This window comes from Nilaparvata lugens, chromosome 3 (assembly GCF_014356525.2).
Source record: "Nilaparvata lugens isolate BPH chromosome 3, ASM1435652v1, whole genome shotgun sequence".
NCBI lineage: Eukaryota > Metazoa > Arthropoda > Insecta > Hemiptera > Delphacidae > Nilaparvata > Nilaparvata lugens.
In genome coordinates, this window is record NC_052506.1 from 70,173,115 (window position 1) to 70,187,907 (window position 14,793).

General features: G+C 35.4%; 1 protein-coding gene across 2 annotated transcripts in view; it reads left to right on the forward strand.

Annotated features, from left to right (window-relative positions):
* The window catches only part of LOC111059328 (selection and upkeep of intraepithelial T-cells protein 1), a 119,808-nt gene that overhangs the window by 84,019 nt on the left and 20,996 nt on the right, over positions 1–14,793 (forward strand). Inside the window, exons 3-5 of one of the 2 annotated variants that reach the window (XM_039424427.1) lie at positions 4,564–4,693; positions 7,997–8,172; positions 12,512–12,580. In XM_039424427.1, the coding sequence (XP_039280361.1) occupies positions 4,564–4,693; positions 7,997–8,172; positions 12,512–12,580 (375 nt within the window). The remainder of the gene's footprint in view (positions 1–4,563; positions 4,694–7,996; positions 8,173–12,511; positions 12,581–14,793) is intronic. The other variant, XM_039424428.1, reaches the window with a different exon arrangement.

The following is a 14,793-nucleotide window of genomic DNA, read 5'->3' on the forward strand; positions in this document are numbered from 1 at the left end:
TTCTATTCGACTACCTTCCCCGAATCTTGTTGAGAAACTTACCAGAAAAACTCGTCATTTGTTGCTGGAATAACTATTTATAGGCCGGCGATAACTTACAACAATGAATAATCAGCATTCATCAATGGATAAACTTATGAGATATACGAGTTGTGTAAAAATATTTTCCACACAAGTTTAAAAACTTTAGTCAAGTTTTGTTCCTTATTCTGATATGACCGTAGGAAATAAATTTGGAGAAATCAGTGGATGGTTAACGTAAGATGAAAATATTAAAGAAAGGGAAATCGGAGAAATGAAGCTGGAACTCTGGAAGAGGTTCTAGAAGCGTGCTATTTGAGTTATGATACTGACATGATCAATAATTTTGAAGTATGACCTCATAAACATGTCGGAATCTGACAAAATTCACAAAGGGATGTTTCAAGAATGAAGCTCGAAGAACTATTTGCGGTCCTGTGAAATACAAGTATGCCTTTCGGGCCAATTTTCCTACTTTTCTTCCACATGCCGCTTCTTAAAAACATTGTTGCACGCAAAGAGAATAAATTCTCTGGTATGTCCTATTTATTCAACATGTACGGTTCATAGTTCACTCGTAGAGAGCTCTGAATCACTTATTCGCTGACAAGTTACAGCTGAACATTTTCCAGCTGTATATTTATTGGAGATCTGTAATGTGAACATAGAATTTCCCAAGTCCTCAATTTCTAGAACGGAACATCGTTTTCATGACTCATACCATACTTGAAGTGAGGTAGAGTTTCAGAATTCAATATTTGAATCATGAAACTTTATGAAAATTGGAAATTAATAACATTTAACACCATTCTAGAATAATCAATGTGAATTAAATTTCCGATGTCCTAACCAATTTTTGAATTGTATACTGATTAAACAATCTTTTTTAGCTGTATTTCAAGTGTTTCATGCTCATTCCGTCTTCATTATCAACATAAAAATCTATTTCTGACTCCAAAATCTCAAATTCTAATTTGTTCCGATTTGAATTTATTTCATGGCCAAGAATATAATGTAACAAAGAATTAATTTATCCTAGGAAAATATTTGAAATATCTTATAAAAATAGAGGAGGATATTTTGTCTGTCAACAATTGAAAGGGACAATATTTTCAAAAGCGGTTTCATAACATTTAATAAAGACAATTGAACAATCAATATGAATTTGAATATGAATAAATTGAACAATCACTGAGAAGAGCAGATAAGTGGATGAAAAGCATCGAACCGAGATGGCATTCGAAAGAAATCAGATTGGAATGATGATAACCTATTAAAATCTATAGATGTTTTATTTTCAGGCTTTGAATTTCCACCCTGTTCATCATCGTTGAATTCCAATAAAAACTGAAAACAATAACGTTTAATAAGCAGATGAACTAATTTTCTAAATGGACTGACTTTCAAAAAATTGCAATATTTTAAGGCATTTTTAGGGGTTGGGTATGTGTTTCAGTCCTTTCTGACTGAATCAGGCGTTATATCTAACGCTCTGTCGGGAGAGAAAGAGAGAGTGAGTGAGTAGCTGTGAGAATGGTGGAGAGAGAGATGAAAATAAGAGAAAGAAGAATGAGATAAGAGTGGACTAAAAAAGCAAGCAATCTCCTTTGGCCGCCACAAGCTTTGCATTCAGACTCACCCTAGCTCCCGCTTCTATTCTGCAAAGTGCTCGTGTGCTCCATTTTTATGCTCTTCTCCTCTAATTACAAAACTGAAAGCAATGATATGCTACGCTTTTACTTTTGCTAAATTGCTTAATTCAATGCTTGTCAGGGAGAACAAGTGAGGCAAGAAGAGCGCGCGACAAAGATGGGGGAGGATTTGCCAACTGGATAAAAAGGGAGTTGGGAAAAGTGATCCATTCTCTTCTTTATAATTCCAGCAAAATACGTAGCAAATGGTGGCTTATCCACTTCTAGATTATATCAGTAGCCCATAAAAACTTCATGGATGGCACGCCCTTTGTATTTGTTTCACTTATCTCCTACTTGGGAATTATTGTTCTCACTTGCTAATTCAATTATCAAAAATGTTTTCCAATAGAACTCTACATTTAAATGAAACGTAAAAATCCAAGTAGCCTTCTAGTTTACTTTTGTGAAAAACTTCTCAAGAAAAGGATCCATTGATCTCTATCAGGAGATTCTCTTCTGCATGGAATAGATGTACTTCTGCAGATGTTTTTTGTACAGAATTATTAGTTCACTCCAAATCCTTTCTTCATTTCTTGAGATCAATTCCCTCTACATAAATGGAGCTTGACATAGTCTCATTGAACTGAATACAGTTTTATTCTATCAGGAACAAGAATATTTGAGGAAATTCAAGCTTCAAAATAATGACGCCTTATGCAGTGTATTGATGGCCTACAATGATAATAGTAGGAACTTTGAATTCAAGTTTCACGGAAATGGTCGATATCAATCGGGATCGGGACCTATCATTTGCAGCGAATCGCAACCAATGGCGAGTAGAGAGTGTGACCCATGCTCAGCCCCCCATTAACAGTCCCATCTAATGGTTGTTGTTCTTGTCAATGTTGGAAAGTTTGCTGGGCTAGCAGGGCATGAATCATGGATCTGCAACTTGGCCCTCCTTGGTGTTCTATTTGTGGGAATAGTTCGACAGGAAACGACCCAGATTCCAGTTTCACTCAAAACTGTGGAACTACTCAGTTGAATCGTGAACATTCCTCAGCAGCTGGACCAGTCTCTCTTCAACCCGCTAAAACAAAAGTAGCACTCCAAACCGTGTATGTGTAAAGTGAGAAATCCACCTAAAAACTATGAAACCACTCAACTGGAACACTACCAGCTTTGTTACGATTTCCTTCATCTATTTATCTGTTAAATTTCGTAACCATAGTTGCGTTGGTTGCTTTAAAAATTGATAAAGACTAAAATTTCAAATTTATAAGCGAGTACATTGTGACAAGTTCATTCCGTTTGAACGGCTGTTGGCTGAGGAACTGACCGGCTGAGGAAAAAGGATTTTGCGTGAAGCGATTGTCATTTGATGAAATCTGAAATTGTTATTGGTGCAACTCATGACTATACTCATTCTCATTCATTGAATGAATCACATTTATTCTTATTCTTGATTAGTTATATTGTGATTGTACTTCTCAATATCTTCAAACCTTTAAACCACACAGCTATGTGGTGAACTTCCCTAATATCAATCCAGCGTACGTTCTTACTTTTTATCAGGAGAATTATTTCATAATTTTTTCCAATCAAAAATGTTTACTTCAATTATTGCAATTGGTGATTTCCTTTTAAAGTTTGAAATGAGTACCTCATCTCATGTGGAACATATAACTTGAATGAAACATTCAGTTTGCACTTTTCACGCTATATATTTTCCATGGAATTCTTTTGTCGGAACAGCTCACGAGCATGTATAGTTTTTCAACTTTTCCAACGCACAAGGTTCAATCATTCCATCATTAATTATTAGCGAGTAGGCCTAAATGATTTTCTCGATTTTATAAAAGATGACTAGAGTTATCGTCGATACATTTTAACTCCCTAGTGCCATCAAAATGCTGCACTCTAAACTCTTCAGTATTCCAAGCTACTTTTCCGATCACTTGAAATAATTGAACCCAGTACCAGAGTCAAACAAAGAAATAATTATCGGACAAGTCTGTTGCTCCCTGTCGTCAGTCGTCGGAACTGATTTTATCAGTTGGAATCAGTCAAGTCATGCTGACCTCGTTGCTGCTGTTCGTTGGCTAATTGTCTCTGAAAGGCAGATGCGGGACGCAGAGGGGCTTATGCCTGTTTGGCGTGCGCCTTGCTTCCTTGCTTGGTCAAAAGCGTGACGACAATAGTCACGCCTGGCGCACGCGCACCCGACGGAAACAAGGCTCTCGCACATGGAGGAGGATAGAGGATGAGTACTAAGGAGGCCTCCGACACCAAACTGAAAGCTGAAGATCTTTGCTCTATCCAAAGCTTCAGCCCACCTCAATGCTCAAGCCAGCATCAAATCGTAAATCATCCAAGTCAAATAGTGATTTATAACTATAACTTTCAATATTATCGACCCTCAACAACTGTATTTTCTCCTCCCGACATGTTTCCAAATCAGTAAACTGTAGTCGTAAAGGACGTTCCAGTTTGAGAGCAGTCATAAATTATCCAATGTTATTTAGCAACAATAATTGGTATCTTGGAATGCAATTTGATGATATGGAGGTAATGTTTTTGAGAATAAGCATTTTCTCAATACCTATCTATATGTTCAGTGGTGAAAATGAGTACGTTTGAAGGTCTAACTACTCTATCAATGATATCTGTATGTTAGATTTGGTGACTTTACCACAAACTAAAAATATGACTGAATTTACGACTCGTTCCTGGCAAACAATGAATGTGGTACATGAATATTCAAATTCTGGAGAATACAATTTTGGCTTTCTCAGAGGTCATTGTTTCTTAACAATCGGTGGATTGTATTGATTATTCAATTTCAGGGACAAGTGATTTTCTCTTATATTTATTTCTTTCAAAATAATCTTTATTGCGTGATTTTCAGTTCCTGAAAGGACGATCGAGCTGAAACAGATGAAACCCAACGAAGATAGGGTTAAAGTAGAGTGTTCGGCTGAAGGTGTCTACCCAGAACCACGAATGACGATAAACACCAACAGTGCAGGCTCTGATAGGTAAGTGATCACCTGTTTTCATTCTTCATCAAATTCCGAACAAAGTTCATCTATCAATAGAAAAATGAAGCAGTGGTGAAGGAGAGTTTTGAAATATTGAGGAGTTCCAATTGAATGACATTAATAACTGGAAATCAACAATGGACTTCGGATTTTCTAGGATTGAGGATTAATCTGAAACGGTAGAAACTACGGAAAAATGAATGAATTCGCTGGACGTGTGCCTATAACCTCAGTAAAAATTAACAAAAATATTCTTTTTATACAATTCTTTGAATACTAAGATTTTTACTCATTCCCATGTTGAGTGTTTCCAGCTACTGTACATTCAGATACAGAATTATGTATCCAGAGACATGTAATATCCTACATATATTATCTCATGAGTCTTTCAAACTAAATTCTTTCAAAACTTTAAACTCTCCCAAACTTTTAAACTAAATTCTCTAAATTCTTCAATGATCTATTCGAACTGTAATGAATCCGAATTATCATACCGTTGACTAACTCCAAAAAGTGAAGAAATAGCTGTATAATAATCATAGCTGTGCCCAGATCTACATGAATGGACTGGACTGTTGCCAAAATTGCTCATCAAGAGTAGTGTACTCTATATTCATGACTTCCAATCATGAGCACATAAATAACTAGGAATTCAAATCAAACGGCAGGCTGCTCCATATCAACTGTCATGATTCCACGAACCACCGAGAAACTTCATCTACCATTATCAATCATTGTTGTATGCTGGACCCTTTGACATGTTTGGATTGGAGTATGTCGATTCAACCAATAGTTTACTGATGAAAACATCAATAACACGTCAGTACGTTCAATGTCCGAAGCATTGGCTCTACTTCACTATGGAGATGGAGTTTAGTTTCGGAGTGGAACCAGCCATCCAACGTTTGCATTGTCGCTAAATAAGCGACATAATTCAAAGACTAGTCTGCTGGTCAGCTCCATACATGATGCAGTGTATTCTGTAGTTCCATTATGCTACAAGTTCTAATTGGATTAAACAAGAGGATGAGAGGGTGTGTGCGTGTGTGTATGTGAGAGTAGTTTTTAACGAACTGTCAGATTGATGTCAACTGTCACACTAATTACAACGTGGAGGCCTACTAATGACATTCATTGTGAATCCATTGTTGGATGTTTCACGCCTTCAAATTCCAAATTTTACTGCTTTCAACATGGAATTCCATGTGGCTGATAAAGAGTAAAATTGATATTTTTCGGATAGATAACTCAGCAGCTGCATTATTGAAAATGATAAATATTCCATGATTTGTGAACGACATACAATACTCATATAATTAATTAATCAATCGAGCAGAAACCACAGAATTGTATCTAGTCTTATTATAGATTATTGTATTATAAGGCATTAGCCGATGAGTATGAAAATAAAGTTATGGATTGGAAGATTAATTCATTCATTAATTCAACAATACAATCACATATCATAATTTGTAAATATGACTGTGCACGAGCAACAGGCTAAGCTCAGCCCAAAACTGCTCCAGATCTGAGAAACAGTGGAGTTTCCAAAACATAGGTTATATTTTATTTTCACTGCTTAGAGTTTGAGTCCAATTATATGTCCGGAATGAATAAACTGGAATTTTGAATTTAGAAGGATGAAGGACTGAATTAATACTGATATTACTTTTCTTTAATATTCATGAATCAGTGGGAACTTGGAAAAATTTAGTTATTTCGGAAAATGTAACCAAGGTACCTAGAATACCTAGAATACATGTACCTAGTATTCTAGGTACATTGCTCACCACTCACTTTTAGCACAACTGTTCAAGATAATCAATTTCACTCCCATCAAATTCACCATAATCCTAAATAGTTTGTGATGGAATGACTTGATTGAGAATGGAATGATGATCTCTGTGTGGTTCAATTGAATAATATGGAGAGTTATGATAATGTAATGTGGATGAAAAAGTCTATAGGAAACCACATTTTCACAGTTTAATCTTTGTAATTAAAATGTTCATTGATTTTTGAAATTAGACTTTAAATAGAAAACGTTTAACGAGTTATACGTAGAAAGTAATTATGTTGAGAATTGGAATCATCCAAAAATAAACATCAGCTTATGTTGAATGTCAAGGGAGTGGAGGGCGAAGGATCAAGAATGATGAGTCTATGTGAGAACATTATCAGAGACTTAGGCTATCTGTTCTCTATGATACTATGTTGTAATAATTATGCTAATTATTATCAATAAAGATGTGAATTTTGATAATAAGGGAAGTGACTACTAAACCTTCAAATTGTGAAATGTAGAGAAGCAGTACAACAATTCGTGCTCTTACGTATTCAAATTAATTACTTGAAATAACTATATTGATTTGTCAAGTTCAAGGATAAGCTTCCCACTTGTGAGGCGCAAGGCCATTAGTTAATGATAAGATGGGAGATGGAGACTGCTATTATTCTAATTTGACCGTTTAGAGGTGATGAATCACAGCAAATTCAAAGGCAAATCGGTTTCAGGGTCCTTTGTCGAATAAGGGAGTTATGCAAAACAGTATTCTGCCAGCCCATTAAATGCAATCTATAACACTAACTTGCTTATAATGACGGTAATGGACTCGATAAGAGCTCTTAACTCTTGATGTCGTTCTGAACAGAATCGACCTGGAAAAGGAGAAAGCCTTTCCTCAACGCAAACCTCTCTCCAGGGCCAAATCTCTCGCTATATTTTAAAAATCGAATTGATGACAGTCGTACGACTCGATTAATGAAAACGTTCTGGGCTTTTAATACTTTGTGACAATTCCATCAAAATTTCACTATTCGAAGAATGAATTTGATTGAATTGTAGCCTTCCTAAGATTCAAGAAAGGGAAAGATGGTCTAGTTGATCTCATCCTTCTTCTTCAATACCAATTAACAATGAATATTCAAATAAAACCTTCAATTGAGCTGAATAATTGTATGGTGAATAACAGGAGCTATTCGAATATAGTACAATAGTCTCCAATATCACCTGAATAACATGCAATATATGGCATAGCTTAACAGTCTCAATCAATATCCCTCGCAAGATGATGGTCCATGATATTTTCATTCGGGAAACGAAAAAGGAATGGGTATGAATAAGAAGCTTAGTTGTGAAAAAGTAATACATTTCTGCAATTTTGAACAGCCTTGTTTGTGTATCTCAGATATGATTATTCATAGTTTGCTTACTATGTTTTTTTCATTTTGATTATCAAAGATACATGAAAATTAAGTTCAGTGAATGTGATTTCGATAGTTTGATATAATTGATTTCAGGAAAGAGCCTCCACTACCAGTTGAAATAATCAAGGAGAGAGCAGACGGTCTCTTCGACATATCAGTCTCGATCCTGATAGAAGATCGGGAACTGCAATCACCAACCACATTCTCTTGCGAGCTGAGTATACCTGAAGCCAACTACACTGTTCGCAGGCAGTCAGTTTATTATCCTGGTAGGTAAACTTAAATTTTCACATTTGATTCAGATAGAAAGTAGAACTGATAAGTATTAATTTGTGGGAATAATACATGATTTTCGAACTTAGGGTTCATGAAGGTGATGCAATAACTATTAGAATCAGAACACAATCATTTGATTACTTTCCACTGTTATGTTCATTCTATATTATTTACAGTATTAATTATATTCATTGTTGTATCTACAACATTCATGAAGATCTTATTTGCTGAATTAACTTTTGTGATTAACAACCCATTAATTCTCAAAATAATCTATCAATCAATTTATACAATAAGAGTATTCGTTTTCAGAGAACGTAGAATACATTTTAAGAATCATAAATAAGTCAGCTTGGACCTACTAAGAGTAGGCCAGTATCAACTTACCAACGCTACTACAATGAGTTCCACATACAGCCCCATTCATGCCTATGAATGGATAATAAGTCGGCGTAGTAGATTATTTCTGGTCGTATGAACTTTAGCACGTGATGCTAGGCTAGGTAACTTTACTGACCGACAATGCATTCAACGTGAGTTGGAGTTTGACCATACTCTCTCATACACTCTCTGTCTTTGTCTATCCTACATGTTCCGTCTCTCCAAAGGTGCTGTGTCTCTCTCCTCCACGACACACCACGTTAATCCCTCACAGTTAATAATGAATTATGTCTCCTGAGGGCAGTAGAGAGTTTCCCTGCAAAGCCACAATCTAGCGGTCCATGCGAAAATCGGCCTGTACGAAATATTGTGCGCGCCTGTTATTTTCACGAAAGAGTCGTCAGGGGAATCACTGACCCGGTTTGGGAGTACAGGTTAAAAAACCGCTAGCGCCAGCAAGGGCAAGGGCGATAATTGGAATCTAGATGGTGAAGTATTTTTGTTGAATGGACAAGGTACATGAATTTAACTCGATAAAATAAGTTTCCTACTAAATTCGTTGAAAAGACTAAAAACTAAATAAGACAAAATGATGTTCATTTTTATCGACTAACTTTATTTTAAAAATATTCATGCCGTTCTGTTTGAACCGAGTACCTGCATACAGCCTATACTGTATGCTACTAAGCATCATTTATGAGTTAAAATCATTACAAGGTGTTTCAGAACTCATCTGGAGCTGAAGGTCTACTCATGTCATGTCATGTCTCATCATCATCCATCTCATTACTCACGCACAGCCTGCAGCTCATGCGGGCGTCACAATCAGCTAAAGAAATATTGCTCTCCAATCTACCAATGAAATAATTCAATAGATTTATGAAATGAATATCGTTCAAAAGAATATTATTAGAATAAAGACTTGAATAGTCTGTAAACACACGTTTTCAGATGATATTCAAAGCGATAAAAAAATGAAACAGAAATATTATATCGTTCCCAAAGAGAATAAAAAAGAAAAAGCATGCCCTTGAACTAGCTCACCTACAAAGGAAGCACATGTGTATGTTAACATAATATCGCAGAGTACACATGTTTTTCAGACAGCTATGCACGACAGGTTCCAAATGCTGAAATTTGCGGCCTAGCAATCTCATTCTGAGTAATTCTTGTCAAAAGCTTTCCCTTATTCAATAGAGTAACAGAGAAGAATGAGTGCTTGCTTATGATGATCATATCCAGCGTGGTCCCGTTCTTACAGCAAGTCGTAAGGAACGAGTCTTCTACTTCTACGCCCGACAAGTGCTCACTGAATAACTGACACGTTATTTTCGCCTAACATTGTGTGACGTAGCGCCATTGTGTTCACACCGAGTCAATTTCATTTCACGGTTCTGCTCTTTGCCAAAAATACACATCAAACACAAAAAACATGCATTCTCCAAAGCAAACACATTAGAGCCGTGCTTCCCCTCGTCCATATTTTGCTCCGTGTCAATTCTTCTGCTCTTTACCGTTGCAGTTCACCATCATCATGTACACAATTCCTATACGCTTGTTCTAAATTCTTGTTCATCCTTGAGGTCAGCTCTCCACCTATCAAGCACATCACGGATTTTCAGTAAAAAAACACCAGAATAATATTCCCAATATTTTCAGTGTAATTAGTAGAGTACTCTGTATACCTTCTCTAAATTTTGTTCAGATTACTCATGAAATGAATCAGAAGATTTTGTGAAACTGCTTATACACCAGTCCAAGAGAGTCAAAGCAAGTGAGTATACTTGTTATATTGAGGCTTCAAGTCAATTTTTTTATTCCTATCAAGTTGAAAGAACAAAATTATTATTATTTTATTATTCCAAAGCATTCCTGAATATAGTGTTTTTATTCAGTGCTAAACTCTTTCTTTCAAATTTTTTCTTTGCAATAGTTTTACACTTTCCACGATGATTCTGATGAGACTATCTTAAGCCCAAATTAGAATTTGCATTGAATCAAATCTTCCTCTTCCCTTTAGAAAGATTTAAATCGTGGAAGGAATGCTTTGAATCTATAACATTCAACTGTTATGAGAATAAGAAACATCATTCCATTTTGGTTCCAACTTTTGATCTCTCATAAATATTATAAGAGCCTTTCACGAGTACCCTTCTCGTGTAGTACTCGAGTGATTATTTGATATTTCAAGTCTTGAATATTCTGTCTCGATTATGATCCGTTAAAAATAGATCGTGTTCACTTGACGGTGCAATTAAGCGAGATCGAAAGCTGAAGAATGCTACAATGAGATTCGACGTCGAAACGAAATAACAAGACCAGCAATTAATTATCTGCAGGTGTTTTACGTCTCGCTGCTTTGTTTCAAGGGCGAATATTAATCAACAGTGATAATTGATTGCGAATATGCACGATTTGTTTGCTCGATGAGAACAACACGAAAATGATTCATTCAGAGATGAAGGTGCTGCTCTTCAGTTTTCACAATGAAGCTGGAAGATGTTGTTAATAATGATTGCTAGGAGATCTTCAATCTTCGAATTCAAAGACAAAAATAATGATTAAGTTACGTTCCTAGTCTCAATCTCCCATCTCTTCATGAATCAATGGAAACTATCTATGAATCTAGGGAGAGCTTCAGTGTTCATGAATAGTCATGGGAAGTAATCATCAGGACTGAGATGAACCCGAAAAAAAGATAATTGAATTTGCAAATTTTGTGCATGTTCATCATTTATAATATTACTATTATGTTAGAGCTTTACAAGGGTGGTATCCATCTGGCATACATTATAGCAGATAGTTGATTTGTCGAGTGATCTTTAGATCACTGATAATATATTTTGTCTTTTATAGGTAAATAAATTATAATGCTCGTAGTCTTTACATATTATTGTGTTATCGGATATTGTAATACATTTCATAAACTAGTAATGAATTTTGTGATAGGTTACTTCATAGGTGTCCAAAATCACAAACATGAGATCGTTTATGATTTTGGACACAATCTGACTGAAAAAACACACTTGTTTTAGAAGCACATCAAATTTCGCTGTATAAAGTGGATCGGGAAAATACCTTCGTTAGCTGAGATCGAACCCGGAACCACCAATTATAATGTTATAGAACCCTCTACGATATGAACTAACTGTGCTCCACTCACTCCAGTGAATGAGAGATAGAGAATTTCAAATCAATCATTGATTCAATATGTTGGATAAAACGCCACTCCCGTGAAAGATCTTCCAAAAGCAAATGAGGAGATTCAATTCCAGATTAATGTTGACTGGGGTGGAAAGAAATAATATTTTCCTTTTTCAGTCGAAAATGATTATTTGAGTGTGAGAATTAATTAAACAATAATAGAAGAATATTATTTCTTCAAGGAGCGGTTAAGAATCATAAAATTCGTATTAGAGCTTCAAGCTCTTCTGAATATTCAACAGAGACTGGATAGAAAAAATCCTGTTCTTCCAACAATTCAACAGTAAACGCTCATTCTTTGACAATTCCAAAGAGACTGTGATTGGAACTGTGATTATATGAAGAATTGAAGATCCTGAGGTCGAAATGCTAGTTATTGAAAGAACGCTTCCTCTCTATTATTATCATCTCAAATTTCTCTTATCTGATGTGAAAATTTTGTTTCATCAGCAGTACTCTCCCGAGTTCTAAGATTGAGCTTTTCTTCTCCTTGAACAATCATAAATAATTTACCACAGAGTTAGAAACATTTTTTTTATTCCATAACAGCAGAGCTCCTGTGGGTCTAATTTTCGCCAGAAGAATTGTACCGTATACCAGAAAGAGCTTTTGAAACTCAGTTTCTTTCTTCTACTTCATCTCAGAATAACACATATTTCAATCAATCAGATAAAGCATATGATGAATATGTCTTTAGAGTAGGAATATAATGTCTCCTCGTGATTAATCTGAAGATGATGTGTTTAGGGGCACCTACCACCACTCAGGAGCCGAACAGACTGGATCCCACATCGAATGAAAGCTTTCAGTATTATGGTAAGATGATAACTATGGGATAGAGGATCGTGGAGTTCTGGTTGGTGCACCTTTTTTAGTAGTACTTGGTGGTGGAAGCATTATCTGTAAAAATTTGATTCATTGGTTTTTGCACATGATTTTGTTGTGGTGGCACCGTATTATTGATTGCACAAGAAGATTTTGTCTATATTATTCTATAATAACGATTTGTTTAACTAAATTTGAAAGTAGATTATTAATTTATTAATACTGAAAACCATCAAGAAATATTCACCGTACATCCAAAACCCATGACAAATCCATGTAGTTTCTCGAGGAAAACCTTCACTAATATTGAACAGTATGTAATATTCTAATTCTCAGTGTGATGTTGCTTTGGTAGACCTTGCATTTTTCAAGTGAAGTATTTAGTTCTGACTTTAGAATCATTCAAATGAATAAAATCACATATTTAGAACATAACAATCGCATCTATCGTATCATTGCGCTATTTTCGAATAAAAAAGGATCACGGATGAAAAATCATAGCATTGAGTAGTTATAACTCGATTGTGATTATAATTAGCATGTTCTTTGACATTCGGTTGATTAAAAAATTCTTCAAACTTCTATATTTGCAACATGTTAGTCTTTCTTCAATGAGTAAAAGAATTTTTTGATTTTATCCTTCACTGAAATCGAATTCTCTCAATACTGTAGTCAATACTCTTGTAACAATGGTCACGTTGGATAGTAAAATATTAATGCAGAATTTACATTAGTTTTCAAAAATCAAGCTTCCATCATTGGAGATTATTCGATCACAAATCAATAATTATGAAAACTCGAGCAAAATAATCTGAAAGATCATCATCTATCATAGCTAAACTTAACAGGAAAATCTTATGAATGTTTTTTTGAAATTCCAGTAGTTGACTATCATTGGATAAAAAACTATACGCTATCAAAGGTATTACATTTCGAAAGGAATTGTTACAATTCCATCCACAGATATCTTCTACGTCGAACACAAGAAGTATTGAGAATACAAACTAGAGTTGGATAATCTTAAATTCAAAAAAAAAATATTTATGAATACATTCCTTGGTTGAAACGATCCTTCTCTCTCACATTAACTACGAGAAATAATGAGAATAGAATATTATAGAGAGTCAAGCTCCAATGGATCATAATAATTGGGATAATTCAACTTAATTTCAATGTACCATATTATTTACGACAAAGGATTCTGATTGTAAGTCGACATCATATGGGACGTGAAGATTATGCTTCCATTAGGACTTGGCAAATGGGTAACTGACCCATCCTTTGTAATGGGCCTACACGGAATCCTATGATCGGATAGCGGAAATCCCTGTTCGGGATTAATTACTGCCAGAGTAGTTCAAAGCCCCTTTGCCCTGATTATATCTGATTCACTGATGGCGAGTATTGGGCAACGTAATGCATGTGCTTATGAAACATGTACAGTATATTATGCACTTTCCAAGGTAAATTTGTTTTGAACATCATTTCATGTGAATATCTACTGGAATTTCTGGTCTCCAATTCCCTATTGTTCTCGAATTTATAATCTAGTGTCAATTTATCGATTGAATAATCCGCAAACATAGTTTTGAAACTCTGATTTCTCCGATCGAGTACTGTGTGTAAATTTATATGAAGAAATAATCTATTTATTACACATAACAATTCTGCATTTTATTTTTCCTACAGTTACGTTGAAAAGTGGCCATTGCTGCACTGATTACAGAACGCAAAGAATCACTTTTCCGCTCTAGTGCGGGAAAAAATTTTTCTGCACTCCAGATTTGCAACATGGCAACGCAAAATACTTAGTAGGTTATATGGAGCAACAGTGCAGCAAAATCAAAATGAAGTTGGTAAGAGTGACTGGGCTGCTATAGCGAGCAGAGGTGCAACGAAGCACAACGAGCACAGCATTAATTATATATTATAACCAAGGACAACGAGGACTTTAGGATTTTAGGATTAAGGTTTTTATCAATAATAAAATTACACAGAAAAACATTTAATGGATTTCAGGCAATTTTACCCATAATTACCCACTTTTCATATTCAATGGTAACTGTAGGAAAAATTTAATGTGAAATTCGTGCGCAAAGTTCCTCTGCTGCACTCAACAAACCATTCCGCCCTCGCCTACGGCTCGGGCGTAAACGTTTCTTTCGGTGCAGCAAACTGTCACTTTGCGCACTAGTTGCACAAAT